Genomic DNA, 16,444 nt, shown 5'->3' on the forward strand with positions numbered 1-16,444 from the left:
TCCTGCTGCAGGCCTTCAGTTTACCCTTGAAGCTGTCCCTCCATCCCACAGAAGCATCATTTCATGGAGCACTTTTGGGCTACGGTGGGGGAGAGGTGAGGAAGTTCCATACCACTGACAGAAATACCACTGACAGAAATTTACCACAGGGGCCAAGCCATTGCGATTTCAAGGGATGCTTGCATAATCAGCATTTCAACCCCTCTGAGGTCTGCCTACACACTCTTTTCATTTGCCTACCTGTGATGGGGTTCTTGCAGCCACCACACTTCTTGGCAACAAAGCTCTTGTAACAATCGACACAATAGAACTTGTCGTCCACAGCCGTGAACCGCTGGCCACCCAGCTTCTTTGTGCAAGTGGCACACACAAAACACTCTGCGTGGTAAGGCCGGTCCTCATAGGAGACTCCTCCGGAAGTGATGGCCTGGAATAGGGAAGGGAGCCAGTGGTGGGTGCTTTGTCTGTGATTCACGCTATATTTTCCGTATTAAGAACATAAGAAGGGCCCTGCAGGATCCAGACCAGTGGTCCAGCTAGTCCAGCATTATGGAGGGCAAACAGACAGGGCACAGAGGCTTTCCCCTGATGTTGCCTGGCTGAGGAATGCTTTGCTCTCAGCATGTGGCCCAGTTAACAAGATGCTAGAAAGGAACACAAAAAGCAAGCCAGGGGAGGCTTCCTGACAGTGGCAGTCACTCTCACTGGGCTTTGAGTCTCCCATCTGTAAAATGGGAATAAGAGTCCATGGGAACCCCCTCAAAAGGGGAGTCAGAAAGGGAAAGCAATAACCATTTCATTTGCAGCAGAAACGACTACAACTTACATTCTTGCACGACACACAGGTCTTGGCAAACTTATGCTCATGACAGGAGACACAGTAGATTTCATCTCCTTTGGGGAAGAAGCTGGCGGTGCCGATCACCTGCTTGCATTGGCTGCAAGTGAAGCACTCCTTGTGCCAGACGGTCTTCTTGTACTCCACATTCTGATCACCTTGAAAGAGAAGGCAGGAACCCACCATTAGTTTGTACACTGTCAGCTGCAGTGGAAATAAAACTGTGAGAGTCATCGTTTCAGTCAACGGACACAGTGATGAAAACAGTGTCACGTCACAGGTGGCTTTCAACAACCCCCGTAGGGTTTTCAAGGCAAGAGACGCTCAGAGGTGGTTTGTCATTTCCTACCTCTGCATAGCCCTGGACTTCCTTGGCAGTCTCCCATGCAAGTACTAACCAGGGCTGACGCTGCTTAGCTTCTGAAATCTGATGAGATTCGGCTAGCATTAGGCCAAGAACAATGGACAGGCCCAGAGAGGGAAAGTCACATGGCACAACCTTCCTGAGACTGCAACACTTCAAAATGGAGGTGGGAATCAAAATATTTGAATGCTCTCCCATATCAAAGACTCCCCACATATAGAAAACCAGCATGGCCTACGTGAGAACCCTTGTCTTTTCAGAGTGCAGTGCTGGGGGACTGCTGCTTGACACTTGGCCTTCGGCCTACAGGGTCTCACAAGGTTCCACCTTGTCCCCCATGCTTTTTGAATGAACCTACTTTGAGAGGTCATCCAGAGATCTGGGCTGAGTTGCCACCAACGTTCAGATGTCATTCAGCTCTCTCTTATGCTTCCAGAGGATGCCAAGGAGGGTCTGGAAACTGAACAGGCGCCTGTAGGCAGCTTTAATATGCATGAGGGCTAAGAAGCTGAAACTTAATCCCAACAAAAGAGAGGTGCTATCTGGGGGGGGGGTCTGACCCAGGAATTGGGGTGTCTTCTGGTCTGAATGGGATTGTACTTGCCTTAAAGGAGAAGGTTTTCAGCTGGAGAGGGGGATTGCTGCTAGACCTGTTGGATGAACAGGTGGCAGTGGTGGCCAGGGGTGCCTTTCACCAGCTTCAGCCTTTCCTGACCAGAAAAGATCTTGCCACTGTGGTGCATGCCCAGGTGACATACAGATTAGACAACTCCAATGTACTCTACACCGTCCAGAAGCTAAACTGGTACAGAGTGCTGCAGCCAGGATGTTGACTGGAGTAGGTGGTAGAGACCATATCACGCCAGTCTTATTCCAGCTACACTGGCTCCCAGTTTGCTTCCGGGCCTAATTTGAAGTGATGGTATTGACCATTAAAGGTTTACATGGCTTGGGGCCAGCATATTTTAAGGAACACCTACTCCCATATGAACCTACCCAGTCACTACAGTCCCTGATTTGGGTGCCCCCAGGATGCCAAGTTGGGTCAAAAGGCAGCATAGAAATATTTTAATTAAACAAACACATTGTCCCTGATACTCAAGCTTTTCATGGAGAAAGGAGATTTTGATGCAGGAAGGGACTCTAGCATACACGCTGTACCCATTCAGGCTTCCACCCCAGCCATGGGATCGCCACAAACAGTTGGATCGAGGTGGGTCGGTGTTGCTGTTATTGCTTGACCTTACAGCAGAGTTCGACATGGTCGATCATGATCTTTTGACCCACCACCTCACTGATGTAGGAGTTCGTGGGGTAGTCTTGAAGTGGCTTACCTCATTTCTCCAAGGCCAGGGACAGAGGGTTGTGCTGGGAAAGAGAATGTCAACTGGGTACCCATTAGTATATGGGGTTCCTCAAGGAGCAATCCTCTCTCCAATGTTGTTTAACATCTACATGTGCCCTCTCACCCAACTGGTGCGGAGATTCGGGCTGGGATGTCATCAGTATTCTACTTGTTGAGGATACTCCACCTCTGATTAGATAGTCACATAGGTATTTTCTGGACTGGAATTGGAAGATGTTCTAATTCAACAGTTGTGCATTTGCCACCTGACACATGCCTCTCATCTTAAGAGGCCTCATAAACATCCTTGTCTTGTGTCTATTAACCTTGCTGCTGAACTTTCCTTTTTTGGTCCAGTATCAACTTATTGTTTGTTATTTCCAGGGCTATTTTTGGGCCAGAACGCCCCAGAACAGCATTCTGGCTAGCTTCTGAGCCTGCCCCACCCCCTCCCTGCCCCTCCCCACCCACGCCCCACCCCTGTAGAAGAAGAAGCTGCAGCAAGTACGTAGAGCATGTGCACTCGCTGCTGCTCCGTTGCCGCTCATCGCTGCTCCGCCGCACCTCCACACCTCAAGGACTCTTCCTCAGGCAAGGTAACTGTCAGGGGAGACGGGCAGGTGGTGGGAAGGCCCTGGGTGACCTCCTTCTCCCCTGGAGAAGCACCGTTGAGGGCAGGCACCATTAATGGAGACATGTGGTAGGAAGGCCCAGGCACCCCCCGCAGCGCGCGAGGGCCTGCCATGGCCATCGATGGAGGAGGGCAGGGGGTTGGAAAGCACAGGCACCTTCCCTGTGGCACGCGAGGGCCTGCTGTGGCCGATGATGGAGGCAGACAAGGGGTTGGAAGGCCCAGGCGCCTTCCCGCGGTGCGCGAGGGTCTGCAACGGCCAATGATGGAGGCGGGTGGGGGGTTAGAAAGCCCAGGCACCTTCCCCGTGGCGTGTGAGGGTCAGCTGTGGCCGGCGATGGGGGTGGGCGGGGGGGTGGCATGCCCAGGCGGCCTCCCCGGGCGGGCGAGGGGTTGGAAGGCCCAGGCGCCTTCTCCGCGGTGCGTGAGGGCCTGCCATGGTCAACGATGGAGGCGGGTGGGGGGTTGGAAGGCCCAGAGGCCTTCCCCATGGTGCGCAAGGGTCTGCTGTGGCCGGCAATGGGGGCAGGTGGGGGTTGGAAGGCCCACCCGCCTTCCCCGCGGCACGCGAGGGCTTGCCGTGACCGGCAATGGAGGTGGTCGGGGGGTTGGAAGGCCCAGGCGCCCTCCCCGCAGTGCACAAGAATGAAAAGCGCAAGAGGTTCTGTCTGAATATTGTCATGAAGTAATCCACAGAACAAACTTGACCTGCTCATGAACAGCCCACAAAACAATCAGCTCCTTGCTTGTGGCTGCTGAATAGAAATTGAGCCAAACTGGAAGGCATTGTAACAGCCCTAGTTATATTTAGGGCTACCTTTCCCATAGAAATGAACAGGAAAGTCATTTGGGGAAAGATAACTTTGGATCCAGCGGAGAAGTAGATTGTGGCGAAAGGGCTTTCTCCATGAGTGCCATACGCAGTCGAGCTGCTCTATTCTTTTGCGTTTGGTTGGAAAAATTTTTGCAATGAGGGCACGCAGAAACACGGTGTTATTCCCCAAGGCACAATAAACAATGTGAAATCTTTAGACCACAGGACTTGCACCGTTTGAAGACGCCCCACCGCGCAGCCATAAGCCGGCGGAGAGGAAAAACGTTCTGTTCGAAAACAAATCCGAAGAAAAAAGTCTCTAAGAGAAAAAATAAAGAAAAATGCTAACTATCGGGAAAAAGACAAGACCAAAGGCGAATACTTTACCGACCGACAAAAGGCGTCCTACCAGCGCGGCAGTCAGAAAAGAACTGGCGGGATCTGTGTGCCCCTCCTTGGTCATGCGCAGTGGAGCCCGGCGCGTGACCAGGGAATGGGCGCGAAAATTCCTTTTTGCTTGCTAACGATACCGATGAAGGTCAGCGCAGGCGCAGACTATTCCCAAGGGTGTGATGCACAGAGACCACAAAGAAGATCTTTGGATCTTACACACCTAGAACAGATTGAGCTCGATGGCCACAGTGAAGGAAACATTATGCATAATTAGGAAGCATGCACACTTTCTCAAGGTTGTGTGATAATGTTGCTGTTATAAGAACCAGGGTTCCAGTTTGGGTAGTGACTACAAGGAGCTCATTGTGAACCTTGTTTAATATGTTTTATGTGTTACATTTTTAAAAATTGGCAATTTTTCATAGTGCCCCTACATAGAAAACGTGTACAGGACACCTCAGTGTGAAACTCTGACTGAGAGAGAAGTCTGATCACATATGCCCACAGAGAAATCAGAAATTCAAGGTGGGGCCTGTTTGAGATGTTTGCTTATGTTACTGTTAATGTTACTTTTAAAATAAATATAATATTAATTATTAAAAGTATGGAATTGGAAACATGTTTTAAAAATAATGTTTTTATTGGTTTTGAAACAGAATAAGAAGCAAAAGGTGGATGTGGCTGGATGACCACCCTTCTCGTAACACAGGGGTGTGGCCTAATATTCTAATGAGACATGCTGTTGGGGGTGTGGCCTATTATGCTAATGAGTTCCTGCTGGGCTTTTTCTACAAAAAGAGCCCTGGCTATTTCATTGTAATATATAACACTGTAACATGTGTCTATCTGTACGTCAAATTCTTTGACCTCTGAAGAAGGCCCCCAAGGGGCGGAAACACGTCAGGCCACTTGTATTGGCCCTTGTGTTCAGGTCACTTGTAGTTTGTAATGAGGCTTTCATTGGGCCCTTATACGTTTTTAACTGTTTTTCTAATAAATACATGTATTCTTGTATATGCCAATTATACACTAGGCTTTTAACACTGGTCCTTTATCAGGCTTCTTTCTTACCCTTGTGGTTCTTGATTCCAGGTATTGGGTTAGGTTTGTTTCCCCCTCCCCGTGTCTTACTACGTATGACACCCAGCTATACCTGTTGATGAGCGGGCGGCTAGATACTGCCCCAGCAAATCTGGTTGAGGGGTTGGAGGCTCTGGTGGGATGGCTGAAACAGAGCCAGCTGTGATGGAATCCTACTGAGGGTCTGTGGCTGAATAGGGGGGGATTCACGTTTGGGGTGCCAACTCCCAGCCCTTAACAGTGTGCCCTTAACGCTGGCTTCAACTGCCAAGAGCCTGGGTGTGGTTCTGGATGCCTCTCTATCAATGGAGGCCCAGATCATAAATGTTGCCAGACTGGTGTTCTTCTAGCTGGACAGGCCAGGCAACTGGCCCCCTACCTATCCCGCCCTGATCTAGCCACAGTAATCCATGCAACGGTCATCTCCAGACCAGACTACTGTAACTCACTCTACATAGAACTACCCTTGAGACTGACCCAGAAACTGCAGCTGGTCCAGAATATAGCAGCGTGGGTCCTGATGGGGATTCCATGAGTGGCACATATTCAACCTGTGCTGTGCAAGCTGCACGGGCTCCCAGTGGGGTACCAGATAGGGTTGCCAGCAATGTTCCCTCTAAGCTGTGGAGTCCTGTGAGCAAAAATTCTACTTTGTGAGCTGCTGGCATTAAAGTTGTGAGTGAGTGATTTGGCTACTGCATAAACTAGCTTGCTCTGGGGCCATCCTCCCTGAGCTAAGACGAAAATCTGTGAGCTGGAGGCTAAAATTCTGTGAGCTAGCTTACACTAACTCAGCTTAGGGGGAACATTGGTTGCCAGTCCCCCAATGGGGGCATGGGGTTGCCCGCTTTCAGGGGCCCCAATCCACCAGCCCTGATCTGGCCAGTGAGGGAACCCTGCCCCCAAAGTGCCCAGTACAATGACATCACCCAGAGGTGTACCCCTGTCATGATCTGGGCTGTGCCAGTAGGGCCTAGCAGGCCCAGGGAGCCTGTGTAGCAAGGGGAGGAGGCCAGGCCTACAACTCCCAGAAGCCCCTGAGAGGTTTTGGAGCCAAAATTAGCCAATTACAGAGAAAGGGGACTTATAACAAAAGAGCTAGTACAGAGGAAGAGTTGTTCTTCTTCCCAGAGAACAGGGCCAGAAGGGAGGCTGCTGTGGGGAAGAAACCCTCATCCTGAGGGGTGAGTAGTCTAAGGCCACTGGAGATAGTGAGCTAGGGACCGTATATTTAGACGCGTTAGGGCTTTTGATTTCTTTTCTTTTCACCCACATACTGTTATTATTCCTGCTCCTTGTTTGTTTGACCTCCTATAAAATAAACCTTTTCCTTGTTGTTTACTCTGCCTGGTCCTCATGCCTATTATTCGGCCAAAAGGGAGGTCTGAAGGTCTTGGGAGGGTGCTCTGGGCCTTCTCAAGGGATCCTAAATCCAGAGTGGTGGCAGCGTCAGGGGCCTGCAGGAGGTGTTCTGTAAGTCCCAGGGCAACAGCAAGGCCACCTTCAGCCCCCAGAAGCAGCCCCCCCTCCTTCCAAGGCACGCTGGACAGCCTACCTGCAACAATGGGCTTCAGGCATCCCTTGCAGCGGGGCGCCTCCTCCAGGGTGGTGCAGTTGCTGCACCACACCTTGTTGTTCTCCTTCAGCATGAAGGGCTCGTTCACCAGAGATGTGTAGCACTTGAAGCAGCGGAAGCAGGTGTCATGCCAGTAGCGGTTCTTGAAATGCAGCTCCTGCAGGCAGGAAAGAAGAACACCAGCTATTGACATGGTTGCCAACGTCCAGGTGGGGCTTGCGGAACTCCCAGAATTAGAACTGAGCTCCAGGCAACAGAGATCAGTTTCCCTGGAGAAAATGGCTGATTGGGGGAGTGGACTCTATTCACATTCCTGGGATCCAAGATCACGGCAGACTGTGACAGCAGCCATGAAATTAAAAGACGCCTGCTCCTTGGGAGGAAAGCGATGGCAAACCTAGACAGCATAATAAAAAGCAGAGACATCACCCTGCCAGCAAAAGTCCGTATGGTCAAAGCAATGGTATTCCCAGTAGTCATGTATGGCTGCAAGAGTTGGACTATAAGGAAGGCCGAGCGCCGAAGAATAGATTCTTTTGAACTATGGTGCTGGAGAAGACTCTTGAGAGTCCCTTAGACTGCAAGGAGATCAAATCAGTCAATCCTAAAAGAAATCAACCCTGACTGTTCCCCGGAAGGCCAGATCCTGAAGCTGAAGCTCAAATACTTTGGCCACCAAATGAGACGGGAGCACTCACTGGAGAAGTCCCTGATGCTGAGAATGATTGACGGTAAAAGAAGACGGGGACAGCAAAGGATGAGATGGTTAGACAGTGTTATTGAGGCAATGAACATGAAATTAAGCAAAATCTGGAGGACGGCGGAAGACAGGAGGGCCTGGCATGATATGGTCCATGGGGTCGCGAAGAGTCAGACTCAACAGTGCGACTGAACAATAACAAAACCTCTATTGGCATTATACCCCACTGAGGTCCTGCCCCTCCCCAAACCCCTCTCTCCCCAGGCTCCACCCCCCAAATCCTCAGGGATTTCCCAACCCAGAGTTGGCAACCCTAGCAACCTATTGGGGAGTGGGGCAGAGGGAAATCAGGCCCTAATCTACTTCTGTTCCCAGTGCAGGAAGGTACCATGACTGAAGAGCCAGAGAGTCACGAGACTGGGAAATCAACACAAAACTGAAGTTACCTCATAAACCCTTTTCATTTTAGCCCCCAAATGCAAGTAAGGGACAGTGTGCAACCAGCAACCTTCCCAGTCAGTATGGTTGCCATTTTGTGTGAATAGGGCAATGAGCATATTTTCCAGCTTTGGTACACATGAACACATCCCCTCAAAAAATCTGGTTATCTAACCATGAAGGTGCAAAATGTTTGGGGCCCTATTCACACAAATGGTGACCACATGTAACAGGAGGATCATGGGTAGCACTATCTCCCCTGATTTGTAGTTTGAGGGGCAAAACTGTCATGACTGAAAAGAGCTATATTAAGTTAGACCATTGGACTACTTAGCCCAATATTGTCTACATTGACTGGCAGTGCCTCTCCAGGGTCTCAGGCAGCTTAATAACATCTCAGGTGGAGAACAGTTTTCCTCAAAATATCAGGTTCTTTGAGATTCAATCTGAGACCATCTACCACTGAGTCATGGCACTTTCCATACGCAATTCTTCCCAACAGGTAACTACTGTGGCTGCCTCAGGTATTAAACAAACAATTTTATTAAATTTTCAGTATAACACAAAAATAGATATATTGATAACAAATAGTGCACTAGTCATTATTATTAACAGACTTTAAAGTTTTAACATTTCTCTATTACTAGTTTCCAATTTTAAAAAACTGTATAAATCAACCTAGTGGGTGAACTTTGTTATACCGTATACTTATTAACATTATTTCTGCAATAAACAACTAGAAATGACTTAATATAAAGCAACACTTAGATATTTATCTGGCATTTTGTAGTTCGGGTTCGGGCTATTAGAAATATAATCAAAATACCGAAACCATTTTTCTAGAAAATCATTGGTCATATTTGGGGATTGTGCTACCAATAATTGAATAGCTATCTTATCTGCTATTGCTAAAGGAAAAACTGTTTCTAAGGAACTGAGTTGTATTCGATGAGGGAGGAAGCACGGGGAAAGACACATGGAGAAAAGATACGGCCCACAAGCCACTTGTCCTCAATGATCATAAACTTTATGCGACTGTATCCAAGATGGGGTGAACATGTTCCACTTGCAAGAAAGACAAACTTATCAGCTGTCTATGAGGAAGGTATTCCATGCTATAACATTATCTTTCCCTTCTGGTGTTATGTGCCATGTCTGCAGGGGCAGATTAACCATTAAGCTGACTAAGCACGAGCTGAGGGCACCAGGGCCAAAGGGGGCACCACAACGTTGGGAAAAGGGTGAAAAGCTTAGTTTGTACAGAATGATGGAGCCAAATTCAGTTGTCAGTTGCTGCAACCTGCATTGTTTATCTGGTCAGCCAGGTCAACAACTAAAATGGACTGGGTCAGTGTGGAAAGGAGGGGGGGCACCAAGATTGGTCAGTGCTTAGGGCACCAGTGAGCCTTAATCCACCCCTGCATGTCTGATAAGTGTGTGTGCCCCTTATCTCTTGAAGTTCTTACTAGTAACCATGGAGATCCACACCTCCAGTCAATTAGAAGAGTTACATCAGGCAGTGCAACATAATTTTTGCATGCTTCACTTATACCCTGTCTTTCTTCCCAGTAGGAATCTAGAGTATCTCCTCTCCTCCATTTTATCCTCACAACAACCTGTCAAGTAGGTTAGGCTGAGAGTATGTGACTGGCCCAAGGTCACCCAGCCAGCTTCTACAGCAGAGTAGGGATTTAAACCTGGGTCTCCCAGATCCTACTTCAACACTCGAACCACAGTGGGTTGGATTTAGCTGGCTTTTTCACTCAATCGCTCCTAATTCCCCTGTTTGGTACAGCCCATGTCCCACACAGCTGTTGTCCATAGAGGTCCCCTGATAATCAGTACAGCCTTTTTGGCAATCAAAGGGAACTTATCTTCCGTTTTCACCAGCAAAAAGTTGATCAGGTCCCACTCAATATATTTCCATCATCTTTCCTCAAATGTAGACTTATGGCCGTCCTTGCATTAAATTATACATTAGAGGCCTTTCACAAGATTATACAATGATCTCCCTGACAGATTAACATAATCCAGATCACAGAAAACCCTGAATACAATGAAAGATGCACAGCCAATGCAGATGTACAAATAGTCCCCACAGCAGACTATTCGTCTGAATCTCTTCCAAAAGAGAAAGTTACTTTGACTGCATTTATGGGGTTAGCCTGAGATGAGAGGCTCAGCAATGCAAGTGCTCAGCAGTTACCTCTTTAATCTGCCTCCCAGACCCTCAACCTAGCTTTTCATAAAATTAGGCCAGAATTGCCTTCTGTTTCCTACGCCTATTGGTTACTTCTCCCCCATAACACCCAGGTTTGATTCCAGCAAGCCTGACAATCATCAGATCTCTGCAAGTGTCTGTACTGTACTTAGTGCAGTGCAGGTACTGTCAAACAATTTCCCCACTCTCTAGCCTTTTCCTGATTCCCGTAGTATTCATGCATCATTTAGGCTTCCAGACATCCCTGTCCCCCACCTTGGAATCGGCCCCAATGGGTTTTCGGCACTCCGCACAGGTGTTTGCACAAAACTTCTCAAAGCACTTGACACAGCAGTGGCGGCCTTCCTTTTGCACGTACTTCTTCCCGTGCAGCGGGTCACGGCAATAGTGGCAGTCAAAGCGTTCTGACATGGTGCCCACAGTGTAGCTGCCGGGCCCTGCAGGGTAAAGGAAAAGAACATGGAATCCCATTGTTAGTTTGTGAGGGACGGAGGAAATCAATAAGCACTATCTGAATGCTCTGAATGCTGGGCTGGGCTTTTACCCAATCAGACACACACACACAAAACAAACCACTAATCTCCAGACTACAGAGATCAGTTTGCCTGGAGGAAATAGCAGCCTTGGAGGGCAGACTCTCTACGGCATCCCATGCCTGTGTCAGGATCCACAGCAAGACAACGAAGTACGCGCTTCTAGGAAGGTTTTACTTTTATTGAAAAGCTATAGATGCAGTAACATGAACACTGTTAGGAATGGCGGGTTACCTATGCGCATAATAGGATATAGGGCTTTCGTATGCACACACACACACCCCACGTAGTACCCAATCAGATGGGCTCCCACGCACGGGCATTTGGCAGATTGCTAATGGCTGCAGAAGGTGGGAACGTAAGAAACTTCCCACGAAACCTAGACACACCAACTCCTCCAGTGCCCTTGAGAGATATGCGTTACAGCAAAGAAGCAATTAAGCGCATGGGAAGGAATGTACACCAATTAGGAACATACACCACACTCATGGCAGCATAGCTGACAGCCTGCTGAGCTTCCTCCCCAAAGCACCACCCCCAAAATCTCTAGGAATTTCCCAGGCTGGAGTTGGCAACCCTACATTTCAACACTTGCCAAGAGTAACACAGTGGGCACCCACGTGCTCTAAAAGTTAAGGTTGAGTACAGAAAATAATTGCACCAGGGTTTGAAGAGTCCCCGCATTCAATCCCAAACATACCTCAAGCTAACAGTTGAGGCTACATATGTGGAAATGACAGGGGGCCTCCAGTTTGGAGGTGTGGGGGTTAACTTAGGTGTGTAGCCAACCCCTAGCATCCCATTTCTGTTCATTTCAATTGCACTCCAGGCAGACTGCACCTCTTTGTCACCACAACTAGATATATTCAGAATATCCCTTGCAAAGAGGAGTGTTTAAAGTTATTTTGATCATCTCATTGACTGATTTATAAAGATAAAAGTGAGGTGGTTAATTGGGGGGTGGGAGTCAACTCATCATTTTGGCATGTGCACAAGATTTATGAAGCAAAGCACATTTGAACACAGATTGTATTGTTAATGCACCTGAAAAGTATGACTTTGGTTGGATTCCCATCCTGTGTCACCAGGAGGTGCTATAGTGCCACCATCGGCCTCGCATGAGGGCCCAGCAATAAACATAAGTAGACAAACTGGGCCAGGCAGATCCCCCAGCTTAGAGATCACTTCTGAGGCAAAGGTCCACTCTCTCCGCACTTCCTTCTGTCTCGTAACTTTCTGTATATATCCATGTACAAAAAGATCTTTGGCCACATCCTTCCCCTTCACCAGGAACAGCTGATAAAAGAGCGCTAGAAAGTACATGGGATCAGAAAAGTTCACATGCCCAGGAAACGTGATAGAACAGCATGTTGTTGTCACCACAGAGAATTAAAAATAAAAAAATGCTGAAGTATGGCAAAAGAAGAAGAAGAAGTGGATTCTTGACACTCTAGGGGCACAGAGTCGTGTCGTTCTTTCCCTTGGTATCTCTATGGTGAAAAAACGTGTTTTGCTCATTTAAGTTGCTTTTTCTAAAGCTTTCTCATTAAGTTGCTTTCTAAAACCCGCCCCTTCCCTAATGACAGACTTAATGACACATTACACTGGGTGGGAAACCAGTTTTAGACCATAATGGCCAAGAAGGCCTGCTGAGGTTCTCAAAGACAACTCAAAACTTTTTGGTGCAAAAGCAGAAAATTCAAACAGTGTCCTCCAGTGGTGGTAATGATTTAATAATATATTAAATACTTTAAAAATTTGTTGCTTTTTATTAATTGTTTAAAAAATCTGCCTCTTGAGGTAGGTAAAAGGTAACGGTAAAAAGGTTCCCTTGCTCGAAAGCCAGTCGAATCCGACTCTAGGGTTGCGGTGCTCATCTCCGTTTCAAAGCACTGTCCAAAGACGTTTCCGTGGTCATGTGGCCGGCATGACTAAACACCAAGGCGCACGGAACGCTGTTACCTTCCCACCAAAGTGGTACCTATTTATCTACTTGCAATTTCTTGCTTTCGAACTGCAAACTCCATCCTCCCCAGGCTCCACCCCCAAATCTCCAGGATTTCTCCAACCCAGAGTTGGCAACTCTGACTGTTGTTCAGCCATGCTTCTTTTGGAGGGGAAGCTGGAACAGAGACATTTTTCCCTCCCGGGGCTCTTTTTGTAGCAGGAACTCCTTTGCATATTAGGCAACACATCCCTAATGTAGCCAATCCTTCAAGAGCTTATAAGCTCTTGGACGATTGGCTACATTAGGGGTGTGTCGCCTAATATGCAAAGGAGTTCCTGCTACAAAAAGAGCCCTGCGCCCCTTCCCAAAAAAATGAGAGGAGAATGCCGGGTTGCCAGGTCCCCCATAGCCACCAGCAGGGGATGGGGGGTAGGGTTGCCAGCTCCAGGGTGGAAAATTCCTGGAGATGTGGGGGTAGAGGGACCTCAGCGGGGTACAATGCCACAGAGTCCACCCTCCAAAGCATCCATTTTCTCCAGGGGAACTGATCTCTGTAGTCTGGAGATCAGCTATAATTCTGGGGGATCCCCAATTCCCACCTGGAGGCTGGCATCCCTAAGAGAATGACATAATTCAAAGCAACAGTGGCCACCTATTGCTGATCCCTAGTTACCCTTACTCAGAATATAAGCAATGGGAAAGTGTCCTGTTGCAATTGTCCCCCATGTATCGCTTGGCTCCATCCACTCACCAGCCGTTTTGCATCTGGGAATCAATCTCAGGCCACATTGCAGCAGATCAGTCCACAGACCATTAACCAGTCCTTGCCAAGACATTTGCCCTTTGCATTGAGCAATGACTGAGAAACTCCTAATCCCAGAAGACTCAGGAAGTAAACTAACCAGGAGTGTTGTGTTTTCGAAAAACTGATGTATCCAAAAACCACATGGACTCCGTTCACGTGGATGTAATAAAGACCCAAAGTTATGTTTTGAAAGATCATAGTTGAGAACAACTTCAAAGTTTAGCACCGCTGGGCCAAACTTGCAAGGTTATTCGCCCCCAGCACTGAAGCCAAGACAGTCTGCACAAAATCAAGGCAAGGGTTCTCTCCCATAAACAAGTAAACATTCTTGAAACATCCAAGCTATGCTGCTTCAGAGCCAAGTATGTTCTGCCTTGTAAACTGAAGAGCTTTTCTTGCCCGAAGCCTTTTTCTCTCTTGCTTTAATGGAACTCTGATTGTTCCGGATCTGGATCAAATTCTTCCCTAGATCGCTTTTGCTTTCTTAATTTTACGGTTCCTTTAACATAAAGGCCAACAGGCGGCCACTTTCTGTGGTTAAACCTCAACAAAGTTTGTAATTAAAAAAAAAAATCATTCATCTTCCTAACCACAGATCTTGCCAACAAAAACAAGATGGCAGAAAGTACTCCAAACAGGCCCAGATGTTTTGCTTTCTAGCTTATCTATGAATCAATAAGATTCAATAATACACAATAAGAAACAAAACAAAGCAGAATAAATGTGAAGGGAGCTTCAGCCAGTGTGGGAAGGATACTTGTGGTTGGGGGGCAGGTGGGAGGAGAGTCAGGAATCTATTCTTGGCGGTGACTAAATACCTCTTGAATTCCAGTCTACAACGTTCAGTTGGATATTCTTTTCTTACTGTTGGTGACAGTGATAATCTGTGCATTCTTGCTATAGGGTCCTTCCAAACTCTTAAACACAAATGGTGTCTTGTTTTTTTTTGCAGCCAACTTATGGTAACCTTATAAGGACCCTTTCTGCACTGACAGCCTGCTCCAGAGAAGCCGAGGAGTCAAGCCTTAAGTGTTGACTTCGCAGCCACACACGCTCCCTCTGCACTGTTTCCCCCCCCTCTGGTTTACTTATTTGCATATTCTGTACGCATTCCACATCTATAAGCAAAACCTGCATTTTTTGAGCTAACTGGCTGCCAACCCCTCCCTCCCTCCATGATTCTGCAAAAAGAAAGGGAAGGGAGGGGGAAATCCAGGCTCACACACGTAAGACTGACACATTTGGGAGCAGGGAATCCCCTAGTCCTTTATATTTACTGATTCCTTCTTATGCCCTCGCCGGCTTTTTAAAAGTTTGCCTGAGCGGGAGGACACGTCCTCTTTTGTCTTTGAAGAAAGATGGAAAGAAAACAGAATGGGGAGGGAGTGTCAACCTAAAGAGAGAAAGGTAGAAACCGGGGAGGGCAGTGGGCAGCACTTATATAGCTGCAGAAACAATTCTACTTTAGAAAGGATTAGCGATCCGAAAGCGGATGAGAACAAAGAATCACGGCAAAAGGAGTTTGGGTAGCTGTGGGGCAACAGCGTGCTGGAAGCGGTCTGAATGCAGATTCCTGTAAAATGAATGCAGAAACAAGAGAAAGCCCGGACATAAACTGGAAGTGAAAGCGGGAAGGAATGCAGAACAGAAGAATAAGATGCGCTCAGAAACCAAGGCAAAATACGGGTGCAGAAAGGGCCAGGGTTTTTAAGGCAAGAGACATTCGGAGGTGGTTTGCCAGTGCCTTCTTTTGCATAGCAACCCTGCACTTCCTTGGTGGTCTCCCATTCAAATACTAACCAGGGCTGATACTACTTGGCTTCCAAGATCTGATGAGATCAGGCTAGCTTGGGCTATCCAGGTCAGGACATAACATTCCTTTCAAACTCTTTTTTAAAATGGTTAGAAACTGAAATTACTACATTTATGGGCATCTGTCCAATGGCTAGCCCGATCTCATCAGATCTCAGAAGCAGGGTTGCCAGGTCCGTCAGACCAGCCAGTAGGGGATGGGAGTGAACTAACCAAGAGCAGGGAGAGAAGCCAGAAATAAACATGGCATGCCTACATCACCCGGAAGTGATGTTGGCAAGTGGGTGATGTCGGAGGGTGACACTCTGGTTTGTGGGCAAAATCTCTATGGTAGAATTAGCTTCTACCATAGAGTTTTGCCGAAAAACCAGAGCACCACCCCCAACATCACCAACATGCCTACATCACTTCTGGGTGATGTAGGCATGTTGTGTTGATTTCCAGAGTTTTGCTTGTTTGGAGAGTCCCCCTCTGCCTGTTTGGGGGTGGCAGAGAGGAGAGCCTGGAACCGGGGGAACCCTGCCCCCATGGGGGGGGGGGTCTAGCATCCCTACTCAGAAGCTAAGCAGAGTCAGCCTGGACAGTATTTGGATGGGAGACCTTCAGAGTCGTGATGGGGAGGCAGGCAATGGCAAACCACCTCTGAACGTCTCTTGCCTTGAAATCCCCCTGAGGGATTGCCATACGTTGGCCGTGACTTGACAGCGCTTTCCACCCCCACATCCACTGGCATCCACAATCAGAGCCTGCGCGGGGGGGGGGCTTTCCCACCTCCCACTAAGCCTCCAGAATTTTTTTTCCTGAAAGTCAGCGGACTCTCATCAACGGCACTCGGGGGAACCTGTGGTCTGTAGTATGGAGGCAGGGTCAGCAGAAATTTATCTCCCCTCTACCAAAAGTGCTCGTCTATCATCATCAGATCATAGAATACAATCTGTATATAGAT

The 16,444-nt window shown here is 48.0% G+C and overlaps 1 protein-coding gene across 3 annotated transcripts in view; it reads right to left on the minus strand.

Annotated features, from left to right (window-relative positions):
* The window catches only part of FHL1 (four and a half LIM domains 1), a 45,080-nt gene that overhangs the window by 2,238 nt on the left and 26,398 nt on the right, over positions 1–16,444 (minus strand). For all 3 annotated transcript variants that reach the window (XM_015424039.1, XM_015424041.1, XM_015424038.1), the window contains 4 exons: positions 10,656–10,837; positions 7,021–7,198; positions 827–996; positions 241–427 (listed from right to left, as the gene is read on the minus strand). In XM_015424039.1, coding sequence (XP_015279525.1) covers positions 241–427; positions 827–996; positions 7,021–7,198; positions 10,656–10,811 — 691 coding nt within the window. In that variant the 5' untranslated portion in view covers positions 10,812–10,837. The remainder of the gene's footprint in view (positions 1–240; positions 428–826; positions 997–7,020; positions 7,199–10,655; positions 10,838–16,444) is intronic.

The sequence above is a fragment of the Gekko japonicus genome, unplaced genomic scaffold (genome assembly GCF_001447785.1).
Source record: "Gekko japonicus isolate JY-2015 unplaced genomic scaffold, Gekko_japonicus_V1.1 scaffold575, whole genome shotgun sequence".
Lineage (NCBI taxonomy): Eukaryota > Metazoa > Chordata > Lepidosauria > Squamata > Gekkonidae > Gekko > Gekko japonicus.